Source organism: Pristiophorus japonicus, chromosome 16, assembly GCF_044704955.1.
Source record: "Pristiophorus japonicus isolate sPriJap1 chromosome 16, sPriJap1.hap1, whole genome shotgun sequence".
Lineage (NCBI taxonomy): Eukaryota > Metazoa > Chordata > Chondrichthyes > Pristiophoridae > Pristiophorus > Pristiophorus japonicus.
The window spans coordinates 116,345,917-116,371,597 of record NC_091992.1 but is presented as its reverse complement, the minus strand read 5'-3'; the positions used below and the strand labels follow the sequence as shown (position 1 = coordinate 116,371,597).

The 25,681-nt window shown below is 44.3% G+C and overlaps 2 protein-coding genes across 6 annotated transcripts in view; one reads left to right on the top strand and one right to left on the bottom strand.

Moving 5' to 3' along the window:
* The window catches only part of LOC139226760 (zinc transporter ZIP11-like), an 807,495-nt gene that overhangs the window by 492,039 nt on the left and 289,775 nt on the right, over positions 1-25,681 (bottom strand). The window lies entirely within an intron of this gene.
* The window catches only part of LOC139226761 (uncharacterized), a 79,167-nt gene that overhangs the window by 37,830 nt on the left and 15,656 nt on the right, over positions 1-25,681 (top strand). The window contains exons 1-2 of one of the 5 annotated variants that reach the window (XM_070857758.1): positions 3,873-3,925; positions 16,715-16,785. The exons of 1 other annotated variant lie outside the window; for it this stretch is intronic. In XM_070857758.1, the coding sequence (XP_070713859.1) occupies positions 16,743-16,785 (43 nt within the window). In that variant the 5' untranslated portion in view covers positions 3,873-3,925; positions 16,715-16,742. Of the gene's footprint in view, positions 1-3,872; positions 3,926-16,714; positions 16,845-25,681 lie in introns of those variants that run through there. 3 more of the 5 variants (XM_070857756.1, XM_070857757.1, XM_070857755.1) reach the window with 3 other exon arrangements.

Here is a 25,681-nt window from a genome sequence, read left to right as displayed (position 1 = left end):
TTTAAGTAGAAGGGTTTGTATTATAGCAGATACAATTTTCATTTAGCTCCGCATTGCAAAGTGCTTCACACAACCTATAACCAAACATAATAGAGTGTTATGCAATAACTGAGGATTTTATAAAAATACAGCAGCTCGCATGAATAGTTCACGCATTAAATTGATTCAGATTTTGTTTGCCAGTGACCACATAATGCCTGTATTAGGAGAAGCAAAATAATCAAGCCATAAAGAAACTGTATGAAGAACATTCAATGTTCTTTATGCCCCTTGTATTTGCGCACGGGATTATGTAATGCTCACATAAGAATTATAATTAATTCAGTTGCTTTATCATATTAAAAACTGTTTAAAGTATTGAATATGCCTCTGTTAATCTAATCCATTCCTCACTCACCGACAAGCTGACATCATGTTGATAAAGTGGACAACATGAGGAGGGATAAATCAATGAAAGCTAAATCCTAAAAAGGAAGTTCATATTGATAATGCATTATTAATTGTATCTTCTTTGTTGTCTGGAGTATTGGAAAGCAGAGCCCAGTGAGTGAGCGACGACATCGTTCGGTACTTGGATTTTTTAAAAAACTGTAAAGACACTGGGCCATAATTGGCGGCCTCCACGCGCACACCCAGCGCACGTTCCGGTTTTAAGCATGTGCTGCTTATGCCCCAAAACCTAGAACTTTCGATCCATCTCCTGACAGATCATCCGTATCCCCCGGAAAAGAGCCTCCACGGACGGAGAGTTGGGCTATTTGCACAACTTCAGCCCAGCGAATGCCCGTGAAATTCTTATGCCTGGTAAAAGCTGGCATACGGCCTGCTGTTACAAACGTAAGTTTGAAAAAACATAAAAATATTTTTTTCCATTCACTTAAACATTAAAACACATGTAAAATAAGATAGTTATTGTTAGCCCCTTTAAAATATTTACATTTATTTTTCAAAAACTTAAATTTTTGTTTTAAATGTTTAATTAGATTGTATTTTAAATTAATTTTAAAAAAATGATTTGTTCTGTTAAATGTGTTTTTTTATGCGATCCCCATTCATGCTTCTGGGGATTCCGTATGGATAGGTGCAGGCTGGTGCGGGGTCCTTTCAGCCCGGGATAGAAACGGGCTGGTGGTCGGTGGGGGGATTTTCGGCCCGGGATAGGTGCAGGCCGGTGCAGGGTCCTTTCGTTCTGGGATAGGTGTAGAGGTGAAAAAAATCTATCAATGCTAAAAAGGAATAAAGGAATTTAGTGTTGTTTCATATATTGAGATTTCAGTCTGTTGTCCCAAGTCTCACTTCGTGATCTATTTTACAAAGGGGAAATGTTTTATTTGTGCCTCAGCCGTTCAGAGCATCCCTCGTTACCCTGGCAACCTGTTTTTCGCCACCCACAGAGCTTAAGGACAATCTGCGCCACTCCAAAATGAAATCTCAGGGAGTATTACAAGTAGCCTCCGCAATGGTCCAGGCATCTGAAATGCTGTTTCAAGATGCCAATGGTCCTCTCTATGATGCTGCGTGTCGTAATGTGCGACATGTTGAATTGATGGTCAGCTTCCGTTCGGGTTACGTGTCGGGGCGTCATGAGCCAGGTGGCGAGGCCGGACCCTTTGTCTCCCAGTAGTCAGCTCTGTCCTTCTGGCTGCTGCTGAAACAGATCAGATATAATGCTGTCACGTAGGATGAACACATCATGGGTGCTGCCAGGGTATCTTGCATCGACTGACATGATGCGCTGCTTGTCGTCACACACGAGCTGCACATTAATGGAGTGGAAGCCTTTTCTATTCCTGAACAGCTCAGCATCCTCCAAAGGTGCACGCAAGGCAATGTAGGTACAATCAATGCAGCCCTGTACCTTTGGGAAGCCAGCAATCCTGGAGAAGCCCACAGCCCTGTCATGCCTTGCTTGGGCGGTCATTGGGAACTTGATGAAGTCATTCCTCCGCGCACAGTGCAGCCGTGACCTGGTAAACGCAGGCATGTATTGCATGTTGAGAGATGGCGCACACATCTCCAGTTGTAGCTTGAAACAATCCCGAGGCAGAGAAGGAAAGTGCAGCTATATCCTTCACTTCAACTGACAAAGCAGTCTACCTGCCGCTTCTCAGCCGTCGGTCTGGTCTCAACAACTCTCAGATCTCACGGCCAACTTCTCTGCGGAAATGCAGCCTTCTGACACAATCTGCATCACTCAGGTCCAGGTACGAACGCCTGGCTCGAAATTGCCGAGGTGGGGAAGGCCTCCTGCCCAGCAGCCAATGGGCTCTGATGTTCCTGATGTGATGAGCTCTAATCAATTGTCTCCTACGTAGCACAATGATGCAGAATGCTCACAAAAGGTATGGTATTGATATTATTGCCCCCATAGTTAAAGTTAAACTTTCAAAGAAGGTCAAAATGGCAGGAAAGCAAGCAGCACAGCACAGGTTCGCAGTTCTCTCCCTCTCCCTCCCCCCAAGGTATGTATATGGACCACACTCCTCTCCCCCTCTGCCCCTTGAATCTTGTGACCTCTCTCTCTCCCTTCTCCTCCCCCCCCTTGAGTCTTGTGACTGCTCTCTCTCTTCCACCCCTCCCCCCCCCCCCCCCCACCTTGAGTCACCTCTCCCTCTTTATCCCCCCCCTCCACCCCCGGCTCTCCATTTGCTTGTTGCAGCCTGTCCGGTGATTTTGCTCCCCGCAGCCGCTGTGTGTACTCCGATGACGGCAGGACAATCGCTCCGCCCCGATCCCTGGCAAAGTGGTCTTCCAGTGCGATGTCGGCTCGCACCGATCCCAGGCCGAGTGGCCTCACGCACCCGTCGGCCCGCTGCCTTCCCTGGCTGAGTTTTCTATTTTTTTATTTGTTATTGAATGCTTATGACTTTTTGTGCTTTGTAAGTCTTGGTGCTTTAGGTGCAGGTCCTCTCCACTTCCCTTCCCGCCCCCATCCCAGGCCGAATGGCCTCCGATGTACTTACCTGCACTGATTTCTTAACTCACCGCAAGGGTTTTCTGGAGTGGCCACATACGCTGGCTTAAGTAGACTTGAAGTAACTATTCGCTGGCCAAGTTGCCTAAATAGCCAAAACTGGCATGGATGACTGGTAACGCCCCCATTTGAGAAAAAAAAACGAAACTAAAAAAAATTCTAACCAACTCACTTACACTGGCACAAATTGAATGCGCAAAATGGGGATTTTTAAGAGACTCCAGAAAAATCAAGTTGCTCAAAAAAAAAACGGAGCAACTCCTGGCCAAAATTAAGCCCCACGTTCCCAGAAAATATTGGCATTTGGCATCTTTCTTGGTGCATTTTGGCACGAGCTTGTCACAGACACGTCAAGCTGGGCAGAAAGTGGAACTTACGTCACACATCCAAAAAGCACAGCCGAGGGAGGGCTGTGTGGTTTTATGACAACACATTCATCACAGACAGGAAACCATAATCAAAATGGCAATTTAAAGGCAAATCATTCCAATAACCCAGCTAATTGAAATGAAGCAGCACAGCCGGATAGCCACAAAAATGTCTTCAGTTAATTACATGAAACCGAAAGGTCAGTTCAGATATAAAACAAATTAAAGTTTTATAATATATGATGGCTGTAGAATTTCCCAGTAGTTAACTGCAAATTATTTCTTTATCAAACTTGCGGTAATGATCACTAATGGTGCAGAGGGAACGTAACCACAGCCCCAGCAGAGAGTGTACTCACAGCCAACATTCGCACTGCTCACACAATGGCCCACAAAATTCAAACAGAACCCGCCACATTAAATTACTACAGTATATTATTTATGATGTTTTTAAAAACAGATACTATAGTGTGATGTTAATGACTTGATTAATGATAATTGAATCTTAAATATCCATTATTATCATTGACAGATGTCCATTGTACTGAATGCAGTTCATTCCTAAGGATCCACTGTTCTCCATGTGAGTCACTCCCAGATATCCATTGTACTTGAGGGCAGTTTCCCACCTGGGCATCTATTATTCCATCAATGAAAACTTGCATCACCCCACAGCCTCTTCAAGCCTGGACCACAGGACAGTCTCGTTCTCCATGACCAGCCAGCATGTGATGGAATCCAAACAGGGCAAAACGGCCTGTATATTATTACAGCAAAATTACCTGTCTACCTTATGAAGCACCTGTGGCTTAAGAGCACGCAGCTGCCTAATTTAGGAATTACATCAATGCAGAGATGCAGATAAAGAGTGAGTGACATGTGAGTGACATGGGTCGGCTGTTAGAATCAGAAACCCTGGAATCTTTCACATCACAGTTGGAAGCTGTTTTGGGAAAACCATAGTTTCTTATGGACGGATGAGTCAGGATGGACCAAATGGTCTTCCTCATCCATGTCGATCTTGGAAAACACTATTAAATCAGTTTTTAAAAAAATACATTTTAACATGGTCTCTGATGATGGGAAGAAAGCTATTCACCATGCAGATAGGTTTTTTTTGCTCTTAATATTCGAAAATCTACATGCTTCATCTCTTGATCTAACCAGATAGAATAATACAAGTGAAAACTACTCAGCAGGCCCGGAACACCCAGTAATCAGTGTGATTATGTACATAAGAAATAGGAGCTGGAGTAGGCCATTGGCCCCTTGAGCCTACTCCACCATTCAATAAGATCATGGCTGATCTGATCTGATCTTGGCCTCAACTCCACTTCCCTGCCTATTCCCCATAACCTTCGACTCCCCTGTAGTTCAAAAATCTGTCTATCCCCACCTTGAATATATTCAATGACTCGGCCTCTACAGCTCTCTGGGGCAGACAATTCCAAAGATTCACGACCCTCAGGGAAGAAATTCCTCCTCACCTCCATCTTAAATGGCCGATCCCTTATTCTGAAACTATGCCCCCTTGTTATGCGAGCCAGATTCATGTGGAGTCGGAGAATGTGGCTGTATTCCTGGGTCTTAAAACTGAAATCATGACACATTACAAACCTAGCTTCAGTTACACAATGTGACATTTAATTAGAAGTTAAGTTGTGAGCACCCAGCTAATATTTCACCCTTAGGACTTTTAAACACAGTAATTTCTTTATTTCAACATCAAGCCCAATTATGCTCTCTATGTGGAAAATACAGCAGGCTAAAACTGTTCCAATTGGTACATTTTTAAGAAAAATAACTTTGCAAAATGATCGGCAGACCTGGATGATTTAAACTATCAGCCCAGACGAGAACCAAAATTAAACAAAATGGGATAGCGGCTAAGCTAAAGTAGCAGAGAATTGAATTTCAGAAAAGCATGCTCAGTCTGTGTATTAAGTGTGTCACAGTAGAATTCCTGTCCATAGTATTGTTTAGCAGCTTTAAAAATGACTGGTTATGAAATGGAATTGGAACTACACCCAGAGGAAGGGCAAAGGAGTAATGCGAGAAAGGCAGCGAGGGAGATTGGAGTCGAGCTCGGATTTAATATTAGCAGTCGCTCGTTAGCATTCCAGTCAGTGCCAGCATTTTGCTTGTGCGGGTCATGATTCAACATTACATTTTCATTTTGTCAATCAGACCATCAATCTTGCTTCGATTCCAATTGCTTTTGCTAGGAGAGTAGAACATTTGCTTTTAACCGACACTGCCACGAGCAAACTATGCCGGAAAGGAGAAAAATTTAATTTGAGCTCTGTGGTAAGGATTGATCAATGCTGTGTGACAGGTGTTACATTTAGAGTCACTAAGTCTCCTGTGTTCCAGCTTATATTGTGCAACAAAATGGCAAACTGAGCAGCTGAGGCAGGTTATTGATGAAGGCTGAACAAAGGAGGCTCCATCAGCAGCAAGCTGGAGATTTTTCAGCGCAAGTACTGTGCTAATGAAGGCGAGATATGGCAGTGCCGGGAAATGAAGCACACTCCATTCTCTGCACGCCTTATCAGCGTCAAACAATCCCAGGAATGGTCCAGCACATCTTGGTACGCGCTGCCACGCAATTGTGCTTTCACCTTGGTCCCCGACCTGACGAACCTCCCCTCTACTGCAGCAATGTGGAATTTTACATTTCCCAAACCAGCCATGCTTTTAATTTTCCTCCTGTTAGACTGTCAAGTGGTGCAAAATGACTGCTTTGTCCTGTGAGCTTGTGCCCATCAAGAATTAGGTTAAAACTGCTTAAACTTTCAAAACTGTTCACTGACATTGTTTAGTCTCCACATTCTGCTGTGGATTCAAATTCGGGTGCCAGAGGTGAACCTCCCAAAGTTGCGACTTCTACCCTCCTAGACGGACAAAGGCAGCAGGGCGCATGGGAACATCGTCACCTCCACGTTTCCCTCCAAGTCACACCCCATCCTGACTTAGAACTCTAGCGCCGTTCCCTCATTGTCGCTGGGGTCAAAGCCCTGCAACTCCCTCCCTAACAGCACTGATGGGAGTAACTTCATCACACCGACTGCGGCAGTTCAAGAAGGTGGCTCACCACCACCTTCTCGAGGGCAATTAGGGATGGGCAATAAATGCTGGCCTTGCCAGCGACGCCCACATCCCAGGAACGAATTTTAAAAAGAGGCAGTGAGCTGATCCACTGCATCATCAGCACAGGCCAACTATAGATTTATAAGTTATGGTAACGTGGACCTTGTCTGGTGAAATGCCCAACCTTGATGGCTTCCATGTAAAGCATCCACCAGATATTAATAGATGGCAAATTTTAAACAACAACAACAACTTGCGCTTCACAGCTGTGTTATAAGACAAAATAAATAAATTTGACACTGAGCCACATAAGAAGAAATTACGGCAGGTGACCAAAAGCTTGGTCAAAGAGGTAGGTTTTAAGGAGTGTCTTGGAGGAGGAAAGAGAGGTAGAGAGGAAGAGAGGTTTAGGGAGGGAGTTCCCGAGCTTGGGACCCAGGCAGCTGAAGGCACAGCCACCGATGGTTAAGTGATTATAATCAGGGACGCTCAAGAGCCAGAATTTGAGGAGCGCAGACAGATCTCTCAGGGTGGTGGTGAGGCTGAAGGAGATTAAAAAGATAGGGAGGGAGCAAGGCCATGGAGGGATTTGTAAACAAGGATGAGAATCAATGGCAAGCTTTGTATTTAAAAGAGAGCTATTTAAAAAGCATAACCCCCTACTCTTGTATTCTATGCCTCGGCTAATAAAGGCAAGCATTCCGTATGTCTCCTTAACCAATTTATCTACCTGGCCTGCTACTTTCAAGGATCTGTGGACATGCACTCCTAGGTTCCTTTGTTCCTCTACATTTCTCAGCATCCTACCATTTAATGTGTATTCTCTTTCCTTGTTAGCCCTCCCCAAATGCATTACCTCACACTTCTCTGGATTAAATTCCATTTTGCCACTGTTCTGCCCACCTGACCAGTTAATTGATATCTTCCTGCAGTCCACAGCTTTCTTCTTCATTATCAACCACATAGCAGATTTTAGTATCATCTGCAAACTTCTTAAATCATACCCCCCATATTCAAGGCTAGATCATTGATGTATTTCACAAAAAGCAAGGGACCTCGTACTGAGCCCTGCGGAACCCCACTGGAAACATCCTTACAGTCGCAAAAACACCCATCAGCCATTACCCATTGCTTCCTGCCTCTGAGCCAATTTTGGATCCAACTTGCCACTTTGCCCTGGATCCCATGGGCTTTTACTTTTGTCGGGCCGCCCCGACCTGTGCGAGAACACCACCGCAGGTCGGGGCTATAAATAGAGTTGGAGCGCCGGGCCCTGGAACATTGTGGGCGAAGATGCAACGAATAAGATTATAGGGTCCAGAAGAGCCAAGGGCCCAGGGACAGCACGGGCCGGCCCACACTGCGATATGTGTGCACTCGGTCCGTGCAGCAGAACTGGTCTCCAGTCATCCTGGTTCAACCCTTGCCACTTGATAAAGGGTTCTGTCGAGCCCGTGTGGTGGCTGATATGTCCTTACTATACAGTACAAATGCACAAGAGGCCCATGCTTGAGAGGTCAGTCTGTGACCTGTCCTTTATTCCTTAGTACTCAAGTGATGGAAGTGGGTGGAGCTTCCCCTTTTATATCTGAAGGTCCAGGTTAGGAGTGTCTCCCACAAGTTCACCACCTAGTGGTCATTGTTCTCACAGTGTAGAACTTAGGTCAGATTATACATGGGTTACAATGCTGGTTGAATACATGACATCACCTCCCCCCCAAAGTCTTATTGGGATCACAGGTTGAGTCTCTCTGGTGGTTTACGCTCTCTTGTAGAGCGCCTGAGTTGGGGCTCCGGTTGTTGGGCGCTGGCCTGAGTGTCTGCTGTTTGCGGTGCCTCAGGCCTATCCGAATTCAGTGACTGGGCCAGCCCGATTGTGCTGGTGCTCAAGGCGGATGGGTCGGTCAGGATATGTGGTGATTACAAGGCCGCCATCAATCGGGTGACACTCCAAGACCAGTACCCGCTACCGAGAGCGGAGGACCTCTTTGCGACGCTATCCGGTGGCAAACTTTTTTCAAAATTGGACCTGACCTCAGCTTACATGACCCAGGAGCTGGCGAGTGAGTCGAAGAAGCTGACCACCATCACGACACACAAGGGGTTGTTTGAGTACAACAGATGTCCGTTCGGGACTCTCTCGGCCACCGCGATCTTCCAACGAAATATGGAAAGCCTCCTCAAGTCAATTCTAGAGACGGTGGTTTTTTGAACTCCCCCTCTGGGTTCGACTACATGTTGGGGCATGCCCGATTGCCCTTGTCTGCCTGGAGAACTGTGTGCTGCTTTAACAATGTTGAATCTCTGTCCCAACCATTCCTTAACACAGTACCTCTCGTCTGTTCTGCTAGTGGCCATGCTCGCGTGGTTTAAATCACAGTTTCTCGTCGCCATTGATACGTCCTTACTATACAGTATAAATGCACACGAGGCCCATGCTTGAGAGAAGGTCAGTCTGTGACCTGTCCTTTATTCCTCAGCACTCAAGTGATGGAAGTGGATGGAGCTTCCCCTTTTATATCTGATGGTCCAGGTTAGGAGTGTCTCTCACAAGTTCACCACCTAGTGGTCATTGTTCTCACAGTGTACAACTTCGGTCAGATTATACATGGGTTACAATGCTGGTTGAATACATGACAGTGGCTGATGTGCAACGATCACCCCACGTTAAAAAAATCCACGCACAGGCATCTTCCACCCCCTCAGTTGAAGTTCAGGACTCGGGTCCTTCATTAAAACATCTGTGAACTCTTGTGGAAGCAAGTCATCCTCGTTCGAGGAACCGCCTATGATGATGATGAAAAAAGGTAGATTTAAATTTGTAAACCTCAGCTACGTCAAGAAACAATGGACAGAAACAATTAAAATTGTCGACCACACAGTCGATAAGGGCACGTCACCCTCTACTCCTGTGGTAATTACAGAGCAAAGCTGGGAAGGATCATGCATCTAATGGCCGCTGACTCAGTCTGCCTCTCAATCATCACTGCACACCCACAGGTTACTTGCAATTTGCTCCTTATCACAAATGAATGCTGCTGCACTGAACCTTAAATCCACAACTGAAGGCTTGTTTCATCAGGAACCATGGTTACAATCTGGGTGGTGGGAGTGCAGGTGGGGGTGAGACATAATCTCACCAACATAATCTCAGCTTTATTGGCTCATTTCTGAAAGGACTTCATTTCGCATGGTAACATTCGCCAAATGTTCCAACAATTTCAACTGAGCAAGGGCTGTTCTAAATATCACCCGTTGCAGTATAAATAAAAACTGCTTAGAAATAAGAAAGCACTCTAGTATAGAATGTGTCAGCTGTGGCTCAGTTGCTAGCACACTGGCCTCTGAGTCAGAAGGTTGTGGGTTCAAGTCCCTCTCCAGGAACTTGAGCTCACAAATCTAGGCCGACACTCCAGTGGAGTGCTGCACTGTCGGAGGTGCTGTTTTTCGGATGAGATGTTAAACCGAGGCCCGTCTACTCTCACAGATGACGTAAAAGATCCCATGGCACTATTTTGAAGAGGAGCAGGGGAGTTATCCCTGGTGTCCTGGCCAATATTTATCCTCAATCTACGTCACCAAAAACAGATTATCTGATCATTATCACATTGCTGTTTGTGGGAGCTTGCTGGGTGCAGGTTGGCTGCCGTGTTTCCCACATTACAACAGTGACTACACTACAAAGGTACTTCACTGCCTGTAAAGCGCTTTGAGACGTCTGGTGGTCGTGAAAGGCGCTATATAAATGCAAGTCTTTTTTTTATAGGAGAGTGGCACAAACAACATTTATCACTTGGACGAGATGACTTAGACCAATTTTTTTTCACCCTTTCCACTAGATGGCACAGTCATTGCTTAACGCATCCTGTCTCTCCACCACCGTCACCCCAATTAAAAAATAATAAAATCAGACGGGGGCGCAATACAAGCGGCCGATTAACTATCGCCTGATCTGTGCTACCACCAGAGACTAATTTCATACCTTCACTCTTTCCCATACCCACTACTAGCCGGATAGATAAATAAATGGCACAGCCACATAAAGAAAGCTTCATAGAGACAATGATCCTCGGTGCAAAAAAAAAGCACATGCTGTAAAGCTTTAATCCAAAAAGCTTTAGGAATTTATTCCCCAGCTGGTTTTCAAATCATTTGGAGAAACAAAAAAAAAACCTCGTACGTGCTGTTAAAGCACAAAGAAAGAAATGATTGCAGTCAGAGAATGATACGGTTGTGAGCTGACACACTCGTCACAGCACGTGCTCAGACTGCTAGATCCCCGGAATTGCAGGCACAGCCGTACTTGATTATTCTTGGCAGGTAACAGTGTGTTACCTCAGAGAAAAATAATAACTTGAGGATCACATTTTTGAAGGAAAAAAATGAGAGTTCACAGTTACAGAGCTCTGATTTTTAATCTGGTTGAAGTTTCAGAACTGTAAAACTCAGGTGACACAGAACTCTGCAAATAAACTGTCCAAAGTCCTCTAGCGCTGCTCACAGTAAATGAGAGGAGGCGCTGTGTTACAAGGATACAAACGTCACGCCAGGTAAGACCAGCCTGGGTGCAGCTCGGGCAGCATGGATCACACAGCCATTAATACCGAAAGGAATGTAAACTGGGCGGGTTCTCTAAAGCGCCTTCAATCACCCCGACAGATTGCCAACCAGGCAGTGGAGACAAAAGTCTAGCCCAATATATTATTAATTCATTGAAGTCCAGTATGTCCCTCGTTAATGCTACAAAGTCGAATTGCTGTGCAGTAAACACTGAGGGAGTTCATAGAGGTCAAATACAAAGCTGCAAACATTCGTGTTCTGGTATTTTTGGGGAGTTCCTTCGTCTCTTTTTTGAAATGTGAAGAAGAAATATGAGCGCCACACGAACTGTGATGGGCAAGAAATGCACTGCTCACAGGTCAGAGTGTGCTGGTTTATAACGTCAGGAACACTGTACACTGTAAAAGTGCAGGTGTGTGTCTCTTCAAAGCTATAGTCGAGTTGTTAAGTAAACATTGGGTTTTTAAGCGCAGGCAGCAGAAAAAGCGTGCGGCAAATCTGTCCCACCCTCCCTTACCCTCAACGACAATCTGTCCCAACTGTGACAGAAATTGTGGCTCTTGTATTGGACTGTTCAGCCACCTGAGGACTCATTTTAAGAATGGAAGCAAGTCTTCCTCGATTTCGAGGGACTGCCTATGATGATGATGTGAGACTAGAGACACCCTGGCTATAGAACTTTGTGCTCCTTTATGCTTTTCATTTTTACTTATTATTCGTTCCTGGGATGTGGGCATCGCTGGCAAGGCCAGCATTTATTGCCCATCCCTAATTGCCATTGAGAAGGTGGTGGTGAGCCGCCTTCTTGAACCGCTGCAGTCCGTGTGGTGAAGGTGCTCCCATAGTGCTGTTAGAGAGGGAGTTCGAGGATTTTGATCCAGCAATGAAGGAACGGTGATATATTTGCAAGTCAGGATGGTGTGTGATTTGGAGGGGAACTTGCAGGTGGTGGTGTTCCCATGCGCCTGCTGCCCTTGTCCTTCTAGGAGGTAGAGATCGTGGGTTTGAGAGGTGCTGCCGAAGAAGCGAGTTGAGAGTAACATTTGAGTGTCACAGAGAAGTGTTACGAACAGGAAATGTATGATGGATATCACTTTTATAACATGATAGCTGGACAGGTAGGTAAAGATAGATACTGACCCATATACATGTTCCACAGCAGAATTGTTCAAGCAATACCTACGAACTATTGTTCATTTTAATACAACAGTTTCAAAAGATGCTCACAGCACAGCTGTTGGCCATTCAGATTCACAAAAGCTGTTTGGGAGCTATTGTTTCATATTTTTGGCCTTTTTTGCCAAATGTTAGTTGTTGAATTAGCAACTCGCCGCCATATATGTAGTGTCATCTCCTCCTCCGTTATGTCAATACAAAGCACACCAGAGAGCTCGACCATCCATCACCAAATGACAACAATGTTCTCAAATGACCAAATCTCCACATGTTCTCATTCAGCACGGGATCCCCGCTGTTGAAACATGCTCCATTAACATTGCACCCGCTGGTTTATACAGTAAAACCAAACCAGAGACAAGCACAGAAGCCTTCTCGAAATCACAGAATTCTTCGAACAAAACAAAACCCATAATCTTGGTCCAGCATGAACTCTGAAACAGAAACATTTCTCCAGTCTTCAGCGTAGGAACGTTGTTTATTTTGAGTTCTTTCTGGAACAGAACTAAAAGCCAAGACAATTCAAATTGCTTTAGAACAGCGATATATGGTGAACACCATAACATGAGGGATTACATTATAAGGAAATGTAATAAACTGCCAATATACCTAGAAATAACTGAACATGCACTGCATTTTCTTCAGATTAATCTGAAACAAAAGCATGCTGAATAGTGTACTTCTGATAAGGGATAAATGTTGTATTTTATACAACCTTATTACAGCCTATCTTACTTGTGTCAGATTGCAGCATCTTCCCTGGGACCTTTGTCCCATTGTCACGGCTTATGTACACCCTGCATTAGATTCTTCGGACTGGGAACCCATCGTCCCACCTGGTGCTGCTTGACCCCAGTGACTGCGCTTCTCTTTCACTCACCTATCAGTGGAAGACACGCCCAAAACAAGCGATCGCTAGCAACCACACACCCGTACATCAATAACATCTTGCATTTATGTAGCGCCTTTAATGTAGTGAAACATCAAGGTGCTTCAAAATACACTCAAAGATATAAACCATTTTTGAAACCTGTCAATATTTTGCCATCAAATTTTCCAATAGATCTTTTAATTTTAAAAAAAGCAGGCAGAAAATGTGCCCTTGCTGACATTTACAAACATGAGAAAACAAAAATAACATTCAATTGTATTACTGTTGAAAAAATAATATTGTAATACTCTAATCGCCACACGATCGATAAACAGGGTCCCTTGGGTACGCTTGACTCTTTGTGGTTAATCACTGATTATTTTCATTAAAATGTCAATATAAACCAGTATCAGTTTAGTACAAGAACTGTTCTTCAGCTTTACTTGCAGAGAGAACTGCACCCCACTATCTAATTTGTATTCACTGGTATAACCATTTCCAGAATAGATGAATTCAGTGAAGCTCAGGATACTTGAAGTCACCATGAATGTTCCAAATTTAATGAGAAATAATGAAAGTTGAAGGTATTTAAATAGTAGCGATATATTAGGTAGGTATGAGTCATAGAAATAAGCCTGTGTGTGCTAACATCCTTCAGTACCAAATGTTTTTTTCAATAGTGAAGGGAATACTGTCTCCATGACTCAGACTAAAACAAACTGTCTATTCCCATTAAAAAAAATGGAAGTATTTAACATTTGTGAAAGAGAAAGCTTTGCGAAAGAAGTCTCAAAAGTCTAGTTTGATGGGATCTCGGGCGTTTCAAGTCAGTTAAGTGCCATGTATCATTGGAGGATTTCCAGCTTTCAGGCTGCAACATATCATCTGCAAAATGATCACTCTAAAATATCAAAGTCAGAACCAGAAATACATGTGTGCTGAGAGTTTACAGTAAAGATATGTTTGCCACTTAAAAATTGTTGTTTAGAAATGGTCCAAAGATATCATTTCACTAGTTGGCTTGCACCTCTGCTACCGTTGTTTATTTTAACGAGCTGGCACTGTCGCTAAGGTAACAGGTAGATAATTCTAAGCCGTTTTAGTCTGACTCTGGCTACCCACCCTCCCTCCCTGAAGGAAGCTATAGTGCGATGTGAAAGACACAGGCCTTAAAATTCGATCACGCCTGAAAACGGGCAGACACTGGGCAGGGTGCACATGCTTTGTCACATGGTCCGAGAGACCACGTGAAATTGGTGTTGGCAGCTCACTGTAATGATTCTGGAGTGCAGTCAGTTCTACCCTGTGGGTAGTGAGGCTAAAGGTGGGTGAGGTAATCGGATGTCTCTGATGCCACTTAAAGGCAGCCAACCCCTCTTAAAGGAAGGCGCTCTCTGGCTTCAGACAACAAAGAAACTTCCGAGATTGGAAAAAAATGGGTTTCAGCAGCAGGTGAGCTGAGGCAGGGGTGGAGTCGGGCGATATTACGGAGGCGGAAGTAGGCGATCATGGTGATGGCGCGGACATGTGGTCGGAATCTCATCTCGGGGTCAAATCCGACTCCAAGGTTGCGACCGGTTTGGTTTAACCTCCGGACAGTTGCCAGGGAGAGGGATGGAGTCGGTGACTAGGGAACTGAGTTGGTGGCCTGGAGCTCTCTTGTGCAGGTGCCTCAGACATTGCTGCTGAGTAAAGTTCAGCTAGGAGAAGTGTTACCTTCAGAGCCTCTGTGGAGAAGGCCTCCTGCACCATGGCCTCCTCCTCCCTCGTGCTCTCTCCTGCCTTTTTGGTTGCTCCCCCTCCAACCCCAAAGGCAACCCTAACAGACCAGCCATGACTGCAGTAAAGTTGTTTGGAAGGCAGATTAAAAGCAGTCCAGCACCTGCAAAAACTTTTCAGAAGTCAGAATTAAGTTGTGAAAGTCAGAAAATATGCCAATAAAATGCCCAGAAGTCAACCAGCAACCTAAAAGGACAAACTGGCAACTAATTTATTGGGAAGACTGAAGCCATTGACTCTGTTCCCCACCACTAACTGCGTTCCCTAGCCACCCACTCCATCCCTCTCCCTGAGGCTGAACAAGTCTGTTCGTGACCTTAGTGCAGTATTTGACTCCAAGATGAGCTCCCAACCACATATCCGTTCCATCACCAAGACTGCCTGTTTCCACCTCTGTAGCATCACCCGACTCCGCCCCTGCCTCAGCTCACCTGCTGCTGAAACCCTCAATCTTTGCCTTTGTTACCAATCAACGACTATTCTAATGTTCTCCTGGTCGGCCTCCCATCTTCCACTCTACATAAACTTGTGCTCATTCAAAGTCCTGCTGCCCGTATCCTAACTTGTACCAAGTCCCGCTCACCCATCACGACTGTGCTCGCTGACCTACATTGGCTCCCGGTCCAACAACGCCTCTTGAAAATTCTCATCCTTGTTTTCAAATCCCCACACGTCCTTAACCCTCCTTATATCTGTAACCTCCTCCAGCCCAACACCCTCCAAGGAATCTGCACTCCTCCAATTCTAGCCTCCTGTGCATCCCTGATTTTAATCGCTCCACCATTGGTGGCTGTGCCTTCAGCTGCCTAGGCCCCAAGCTCTAGAATTCCCTTCCTAAATCTCTCGCCCTCTCTCTCCTCCTTTAAGACGCTCCTATCTCTTTCAGCAAGCTAATATCTCATGTGGTTCGGTGTCAAATTTTGTTTGATAACGCTCCTATGAAGTGGCTTGGAACGTTTTACTCCGTGAATGGCACTCTATAAATGCAAGTTGTTGTAGTTGTCTGTATGAAGAGGATGGGCGCTTTAAATAGAGCTGCTTAAAGGTCCTTGCTGCCACGAGTTGCTGAATGAGTACATCATGTAGTGAGGCACTTGCTAGGGCAGGCCAATTTCAAAAAAGGATCCCACAACTGGTGCAGGGCCCTTTCCTAAATATTACAATGAGCTTCCTGAATCACACGCCCTGGATGCCTGTGGAGAATTGCGATGCGATATATCGAACAGCTCACTTCAGGTGCGGGACTTGTCTGGTCTGCACTGCCTGCCATATTGGACACATACGCTCCCGATTCACGCCTGTAAAACGGGCGGGGCGACAATCAATTTCTAGGCTATAGAATCTTGAAAGATTTGGTTTGCTTCAAAATTGAACAACCTGGAAGCTAAATACACATGCATTGATTTTTAAGTGGACAATCTGACTGTAAAAACCCAAGAGAAATAACTGAAACAAAACAATGTATATTTAGTTGTATTTAAAGCAAGGTTATAGAAGTAAACCCACAAATAGGTTGCAATTCTAACAGTCCTGACTAGATAGAGTGAATTAAATAAGCACTTAAAGAAAATGAAGGGTAGAGCAAAGAGCATGGAAATGGGATTAGCTCGGATACTGGCACAGAGAGCATGGGTTAAATGCAGAAACTACTGTAATTACTAACGGATGGACCATGGAGCTAATGTTTGGAAGCCTCTGATAGGAAGATGGCTGTCCTGGGATGCATTTGCAGAATTTCTCTCTTTGGTTTCAATTGCATTTATGGAAGAGATGCTGTAAATAATGGATCACAGAGTACATTCACTCTCTGAAGAATGCATTGCAGGGGAGGTATAATATCATCTAGGTTAACTGGCATTGATGAAATTAAAAGTAAGCTTCTGTCTTATTCCCAAGATGGAGACATGGCTGAAAGCTATGATGGATGGTGCTGAATTTGAAAAGGTCACCAACTCTCTACATAACAGGCAAGATTTATTTATAATCCCTGGAGCCGTTTCTGGCTGGCTGAATCCACCTGCTCAAGGTTAGGCTTCTTGACAGATGATTAAATCTACAGCTGCAGGTGAAGAGGAATTGGTATTAGAGTTCACGTTTCTTGCAACATTTATGTTTTGTGTTCACAGCAAATAGGTGGTTTTCCATGACCATAGCAAGTTTCTTATGATCCAAAGAAAAACCTCTTGTACATGCCATATGTAGACTAACATACGCAGAATGAACAATTAGCACCTAGAAGGACAAGGGCAGCAGGCACATGGGAACACCATCAGCTCCAAGTTCCCCTCCAAGTCACTTCCTGAGTTGGAAGTATATCGTTCCTTCATCGTCGCTGGGTCAAAATCCTGGAACTCCCTCCCTAACAGCACGATGGGAGTACCCTCATCGCATGGACTGCAGCGGTTCAAGAAGACGGCTCACCACCACTTTCTCAAGGGCAATTAGGGATGGGAAATAAATGTTGGCCGTGGCAACGACGTCCACATCCCAGGAATAAAAAAAGATTACCCCATAATGATATGTATTGATGTCACTGGAGAGTAAAATCAGGCAGCGTGTAAAACAGGTGGCTGACCTGAACTCACCTTAGTGAAGTTAAGATTACCCCCATATATTTTATATAGATAGAGCAGATATAAAAACACGCACTGCTCCAGATGAAAGTTCTGCTTTCACCCACAATGGTTTGGTTTGGCGGTAGGTCAACTTTATACATTGGTGAATCAGAGTAGTTCTCTTGCTCCTAGGTCAGAAAGTTATAGGTTTAAGTTGCTCACCAGTACTTGAGCACATAATCTAGGCAGACACTCCAATGCAGCACTGAGGGAATGCTACATTGTCTAAGATGCCATCCTTTGAATGGGACGTTAAACAGGTCACAGCTGCCTGTTAAAGTGGACGGTGAGAGTCCCATGGAGTACTGAAGAAAAGGAAGTTCTCCCTGCATTCTAACCAACATTCCACCCTCAACTTTTACCACTGAAAAAGCAGATTAACTGGTAATTCATCACACTGCTGTGGGTGATACAGTGCCGATGCAGAATGGTTATGTTTGCCTAGCTAACAGTCACTGTACTTCAAAAGTATTTAATAAAATGAAACACTTCCGCATGCATTTCCTTTAGATTTTAAAAACCTTCATATAGATCTACTTTTTTTTAATTACATGTATAATTACATAATTAAAGTCTTCAAATGTTTAGTCTGGGATATTCAGGCTGGTCTGAGCTGGGAGCTCATAGAATCATAGAAATTTACAGCACAGAAGGAGGCCATTCAGCCTATTATGTCCATGCAGGCCGACAAAGAACTATCCGGCCTTATCCCACTTTCCAGCTCTTGGTCCGTAGCCTTGTAGGTTACGGCACTTCAAGTGCATATCAAGTTCTGGGAGCTGTGATCTGGGAGTTAATTTCCTGATTAAGTTAATTGGCTAAATGTAATTTCATTTTACTTTTAGACAAAAATATTTGCACATTATCTGTATAAATATCAGACACCACCTATCGTCAACCTCTACTCCTGACCCCATCAAAGTAAGTAGGGTCAGAGGGCGGTCACTATGGTCATCGCGACCGACAGTAAAAAGATGGGAGGATGGGAAATATGGTACAAGGTAGCAGCTTAAGTAGTTGCCAGCACCATGGCCCAGTGAGTATGAGATAAAGGGTTCAAGCAGGCCCACTCACAGCCCTCTGAGTGCCTGTACGCCTGGTTGATTGCAATGTACCAACGACTCAGTAGAAGGCAGCAGGGGCAAGGAGATGCCCTGCATGGGAAATCCTTCCCCAGCCCCGTCCGCTCTGATGTCAACGGCCATGTTTGAGGTGGACAGAGATTCCACCAATCTTGCACACTCTGCCAAAAAGGTTTGTGGATTTTCAGGACCAACATCTTTCTAGCTGGTAATTAGAGATTAACAACCTGCAGTTAACAGTGGAAATGATGATAAAGGCTTTGGCCATACATGTGCTCAGGTGGGTGAAGATGGATTTATCAGCCATTTTTATTGATTTAATTTTAGCAGACATTAAAAGAAGAATGATTCCCCTTAAAATCCTGTTCATGTTCCAGCTTTCCATCAGAAGACAATGTTCCAAAAATTACTGATGCATGCTGACGAACAGCGCCCGCTGTTAGTTCGACTTGTCCTTGCCTGTTTATTCTCCACCATATTTTGCATGGCAAGTTGCTGAAAATGCGAACTGGAAACAGCGCAGCGCACTCTACAGGGCATCTGTGACTTGAGTGAACAGGGAAAGCAACTGTGTATCTCCTTAACCAATCAGGTTGTAGGATTGTGGAATTGATAGCGCATGGTCTGAAGAAGCGAGTGTCGAGTGGGTGAATGCAATGTCAAATCAGGTACAGAAAGAGAAATATGGGGCCCAAATTTCCACAGGACTTGCTCCGTTTTTTTTGGGAGCAACTTGATTTTTCTGGAGTATCTTTTTATTTGCAATTCTGGCTATTGAATTTGCGCCAGTGTAAATTAGTTAGTTAGGGTTTTTTTAAGTTTAGTTTTTTTTTCAAAAGGGGACGTTATCAGCCACTTACGTCTGTTTTGGCCATTTAAGCAAGTTTAGCCAGCTAAAAGTTACTCCAAACTAACTTAGGCCAGCGTAAGTGACCACTCTTGAAGGTTCAGAAAAACCTTGCGGTGAATTAAGAAATCAGCGCAGGCAGCCAGAGATGACGGGGCGGGGGGGGGTGGGAAAGAGGACCTTGCAAAGCATTAAACACCTTCACAACAACATTAAAGAAGCATAAATACATTTAAAGCACCAAGCACTAAACAAAGCAGTACATTTGCACCAAGCACAAAAAGTAATAAGCAATTAATTAACATATAAAAAATAGAAGGAACCCTGCACCTAAAACACCAAGACCAAAGTAACAAGCAATCAATCAGTAAATAATAACTAAAAAATAGAAGCCCTACCTGAGGGAATGCAGCAGGCCGCAGATGAGGGAGCCCATTCGGCCGGGGCTCGGGACGGCATGCTTCGGGCCCCCACCCCCGCACCACACAGCCTGCACTCACAGATTCGGCCTGCCAGGAGCTACTGCACATGCGCATAGACTCTAGCGCGCATGTGCAGAGATCCCAGCACTGTTTTCAGCGCCGGGACCTGACTCCGCCCCCAATCCACTGGGCCACGCTACGCCATCACCGAGGAGAGACTGGGGAGCAGACAGAATCGGGAGGAAGATTTTCGGCGCGCTTGGAGGCAGACAAAAGCCTTGGGTGAGGGCGCCCGAAAGAGAGGTTGGGGAAATTTGAGTCTAAAGAGAGGGAAAGAAAGATTGGATTGAGAGAGAGAAAAAAGGCACAAAAATAAAAAAAATCTCAAGCAACAATTGAAACCTGAAGGAATGAGAATCCACACTTGCAATAGGTAATTTGCATTGCCAGAGACCTCGGCTTGCAGTAATTCATACTTGTCACACCATTAAAAGGCTACTTCGACTGAAATGGACAAGCGCTAACTTTCTGTGGCAAGTTTAGTGTGCATCAACCTTGCAAGTACTGGAACTTCACACTGTTCAATGCATTTCAATGGTGAGGCAGACAGCGAGATGCCGTTTCGTGAAACTAACGACCAATTAGCGCACCTCGGACAGCAACTTACGGATTTTCTCATTGAACTGTGCACTTGCCCTCACCTGAAGTTATTGTGCGATTTGTGCATCATTAATAGTGAGCACCATTAGCCTCACCTTATTATGACACTAAATTCTGGGCCATAAACTGATATTAAGATCTAGATTAAAGTTATTCATGAAGAAGATTCCTTTATAAATTAAACATACAAAATCAATTAGAGCTATAAAAGTGAACTGAATAATTTAATACTGTGATAACCCTTTGATCTTCATAAACTTGCTTTTTAAATGAATAAAAACCACTCTTTCAAATACTGATTCATAACTTTAGCCTAATAAGTTTCACAAACCAATTCTGTTAATTCTCAGATCAGTTAGACTACAGATAAAATCAAATGAATAATTCACAAGGTACATTTGTAATTCAATTGATTTTAATTGTAATTTAATATTTAAATGATTCGAAAACACTTCCCCTCGAGAACATAAGAACTAGGAGCAGGAGTCGGCCATCTGGCCCCTCAAGCCTGCTCCGCCATTCAATAAGATCATGGCTGATCTGATCTTGGCCTCAATTCCACTTCCCCGCCCGCTCCCCATAACCCTTGACTCTTTTATCTTTCAAAATCTGTCTATCTCCACCTTAAATATATTCAATGACCCAGCCTCCACTGCTCTCTGGGGTAGAGAATTTCAAAGATTCACGACCCTCTGAGAGAAGAAATTCCTCCTCATTTCCGTTTTAAATGGGCGACCTGTTATTCTGAAACTATGCCCCCTAGTTCGAGACTTCTCCACAAGGGGAAACATCCTCTCTGCATCTACCCGAATCTTATATGCTTCAATAAGATCACCTCTCAGTCTTCTAAACTCCAAAAAGTATCGGTCCAACCTTTCTTCATATGACAACCCCTTCATCTCAGGAATTATCCTGGTGAACCTTCTCTGAATTGCCTCCAAGGCAAGTATATCCCTCCTTAAATAAGGAGACCAAAACTGTACGCAGTACCCCAGGTGTGGTCTCACCAACACCCTGTGCAGTTGTAGCAGGACTTCATTATTTTTATACTCCATCCCCTTTGCAATAAAGGCCAACATTCCATTTCCTTTCCGAATTACTTGCTGTACTTGCATGTTAACTTTGAGTTTCATGTACCAGATCCCTCTGTACCGCAGAATTTTGTAATCTCTCCCTCATTTAAATAACAATTTGCTTTTTTATTTTTCTTACCAAAGTGGATAACCTCACATTTCCCACATTATACTCCATCTGCCAATGTTTTGCCCACTTACTTAGCCTGTCTATATCCCTTTGCAGATTTTGTGTGTCCTCACCATTTGCTTTCCCACCTATCTTTGTATCAGCAGCAAACTTGGCTCCATTACACTCGGTCCCTTCATCCAAGTCATTAATATAGATTGTAAATAGTTGAGGCCCCAGCAGCGATCCCTGCGGCACCCCACTAGTTACTGTTTGCCAACTGGAAAATGACCAATTTATCCCGACTCTCTGTTTTCTGTTAGTTAGCCAATTCTCTATCCATGCCAATATATTACCCTCAATCCCGTGAACTTTTATCTTGACCAATGAACAATGAACAATGGCAGAAAGGTAAAGAGCACCCAGCCCAACCAGTCTGCCCCACACAACTGCGACACCCCTTGCACTCCAACACCATGTTATGTTAGAATAGCAGACCTTCCATGACCATTAACAACATTCAGATTTAAATTTAGGGGTGCTCAAGAGATCTTGCAAGACCCTTGGGAACTCACCAAACTTGGCTTTGGAGATGATTGCAGTTACATGAAATCCCAGTGCTGTGCGACTATGCTCTGGACCACATGGATTGAGTGTGATCTGGAGTAAGGTCACCACATCCCGATATCCACCCCATCTTTTGTGTTCTCCTGAGCACCAAAGCAATAGTTGGGTTATCAATTTAAGGAAATCTTTCATTTAAATTATGTGTTTTGGGTACAAACTCTTCCCATCCATTCTCTTATTGTTAATAAAAATATAGAACGTTTTAGGGACATGAAAAGGCTATTTGTTTTGCTATGTTGGATAAATGCAGGTGTTTGTTGATGTTCCAACAATCCCAACCTATTTTGTCTGATTTCAACCGCTTTCCACTTTCTCACAATATGCTCAGTCACGTCTTTCTCCAGAAACGCATCTGCTTCTCTCCAACTCATTTATACTGGGCGGAACTTTCAGCTTTGACAGAGGCGTAAAACAGCCAGCACTGAACTGACCGCCCATTTTACAACCCAAGAAAAGTCGGATGGGGTGTAAAACGGATACTCGATCCACTGTTGCCCGATTTACACACCCGCCCAAGTTGACTGTTCCACTGTTTGTTTGCCTTAAGCCTTGCCTGGTCATTTATTTCAGGCGCCTATAACCCTTTGTGCGAAAGTTCTGCGGAATATACTATTTACTCCACGATTTTAATTGATGTCCTTGAGTTTTGGAACCCTACATCAATGTGAATAATTTGTCCAAAGTGTACAACGTCATTCATCACATTAATAATGGTGATCATGATAAATTAATCGCAAAGAGTCTAGCACAGCAGTATTTCTGAAAAGAAGATTTTTTTTTCTCAGCTTATAGCTTGATAACATAAGCAGGAAAACCCCCCAAATTAACAATGGAGCCAATTTTCCTGATCTTTGTCCCTAGAGAACGCCCATTTTCTGGGTGCAAACAACAGAAAAAAGGGAGAGCCTTCCCAGCCAGTAAGGGGAATGGTGGCGGGGGTTAGTGTGCAGGTCTGACAATCTCATGTAAATGAAGAGGGAATGGGACATTCCCATCTCTATCTCCTCCTCTCCCATTGGTTACATGCCCATTTTCAGAAACTAGGCATTTGGATGAGTACCAGGACTCCTGAGCAGGGGTCCCGGGGACAGTCAAAGAGAAAAGCAGAGGCCAGTGTATTTTCTTTACGAAACCCCTATTCTGCTGCCCTAGGATGAGCTTAAGGCCTCGGGGCCTTATGGCCGCCACTATCAAGATCTTCAGCTACGGTCTCGTTTCTTGCCCTGCTTTCCTGCAAGGCCCAACCAGTTGCACTGTCCTGTACAGCGCATGGGCAGAGGGTAGCCAGGACAACCTGCTCCAGTAACTGCATCCATCTCGCCATAGCGTGTTTTTAAATATTCAATTGATTATACCAAGAATTAATGTTATTGTTTTTTAGTCAAAGTTGTGAAATGTTACTAACTGGATATTAGTGGGCATAAACCGACAAATGGCTCATACAATTTATGGGGCATATTCTTTTGACTGACCTGCCTCAGCTCCTACTTGTTATTGTCATAGGAATTATAGCTCTGCTTAAATGGGTATCTGATACAAGCTACCTGACTGCCCTACACACACACACATGCCCGTGTCAGTTGTGGCTCAGTGAGGAGCACACTTGCCTGAGTCAGAAGGTTGTGAGTTCAAGTCACACTCCAGGAACTTGAGCACATAAGTCTAGGCTGACACTCCAGTGCATTGGTGAGGGAGTGCTGCACTGTCGGAGGTGCTGTCTTTCGGATGAGATGTTAAACCGAGGCCCTGTCTACTCTCTCAGGCGAACGTAAAAGATCCCATGGCACTATTTCAAAGAGGAGCGGGGAGTTCTTCCCCGGTGCCTTGGCCAATATTTATAACAGATTATTTGGTCATATCACATTGCTGTTGGTGGGAAGCTTGCTGTGTGCAAGTTGGCTGCCATGTTTCCCACATTACAACAGTGACTACACTTCAAAAAGTACGTCATTGGCTGTAAAGTGCTTAAAGACATCCGGTGGTCGTGAAAGGCGCTATATAAATGCAAGTCTTTTTTTCTTTCTGTCCCTCGACAGAACCCTTACAAACTACCAGCCTATTTTCAACCTCTCTTTCCTCTCTAAAGTTCATGAATTTGTTGTGACCTCCTAGATCAATGCCCAATTCTCCTACAACACCTGTTTGAACCCCTCAAATCAGGTTCACGCTCCTCCCACAGCATTGAAACAAAGTCAAAAATGACAATCGCGTGATTGGGGCGCATTATTTCTCCTCATTCTCCAAGATATCTCTGCAATTTTCAATACTGTCCTCCTCCACAGTTCAGCTCGGTGGGACTGACTTTGCTTGATACTACTCATACCTATCCAATCATAGCCAGAGTATCTCGACCAATGGCTTCTCTTCTCGCTCCTGTAGCATTACCGCAGTTTGCCTCCCTCCCACCTCTCCCTGAAGATCCATCCTACTTCATTTGCATATTATCCTGTGGTGGCTCATCTACACAGATACTTTCATATGTATACTGCTGACAGCCGGTTCTACCTCTCCACCACCTCTTGCAACCGCTAAAGAGCCTTTTTATTGTTAGCTTGTCTGACACTCAATCTTGGATGAGTGATCATTTCCTCCAGTTAAACATTGGGAAGACCAAAGCTGTCGTCTTGGCCCTCGCCACCCCATCCTTTCCCCCGGTTACCATTTCAGGATAAGCTCGCAACTTCAGTTTTCAACTCAGAGCTAAGTTTCTGACCATCACCATTACAAAAATTGCTTACTTCCACCTCTTCAACATTGTCTGTCTCGGCCCATAGCTCAGTCTATTCTGCTGCTGAAAGCCTTGTTCATGCCCGAGTCTCCACTAGACTCGATGATCTTCTGGCTAGCCTCCCATTCTCCACCCTTCATAAACTTTGGCTTATTCGCAACTCTGGTGTCCATATGTTATCCGACGTCAAGTCCTGCCCGACTTCACTTAACTGCATTAACTCCCAGTCCCCCAAAGCCTCAAATTCACCTCTCTCTATCTCTGTAGCCTGCTGCAGCTTTACACTTCCTTCCCCTTACCCCTGCCACCCCACCTCGAACTCTTCGCTCCTCTGACTCCAGCCTCAAACATCCCACCTCCCTTCACTCACCATTGGCAGCCTTGCCTTCAGCTCGGAAATTCCCTCCCGAATTGCCTCTCCCTCTCTAGCTCCCTCATGATCCAACTTTTAGGGACTTTTTTGTTACATTCAATGCGCTATATAAATAGAAGGTTTTTTTTGACAAAGTTTAAACAAGCTTCATAACCTTAATGCAATATTACTGTTTTGCAGGGCAATGATTGTAATTAAATAGGTCTATAGACCTGAACTGGAGTTGAAATGGTTCCAAACATCAGTTTATCATTTATATCTGTAAGCAAAGCCTGGATGACCGGGAGCAAATTTGCCTTGCATGGACGATTAACCTGCTGCTTGCAT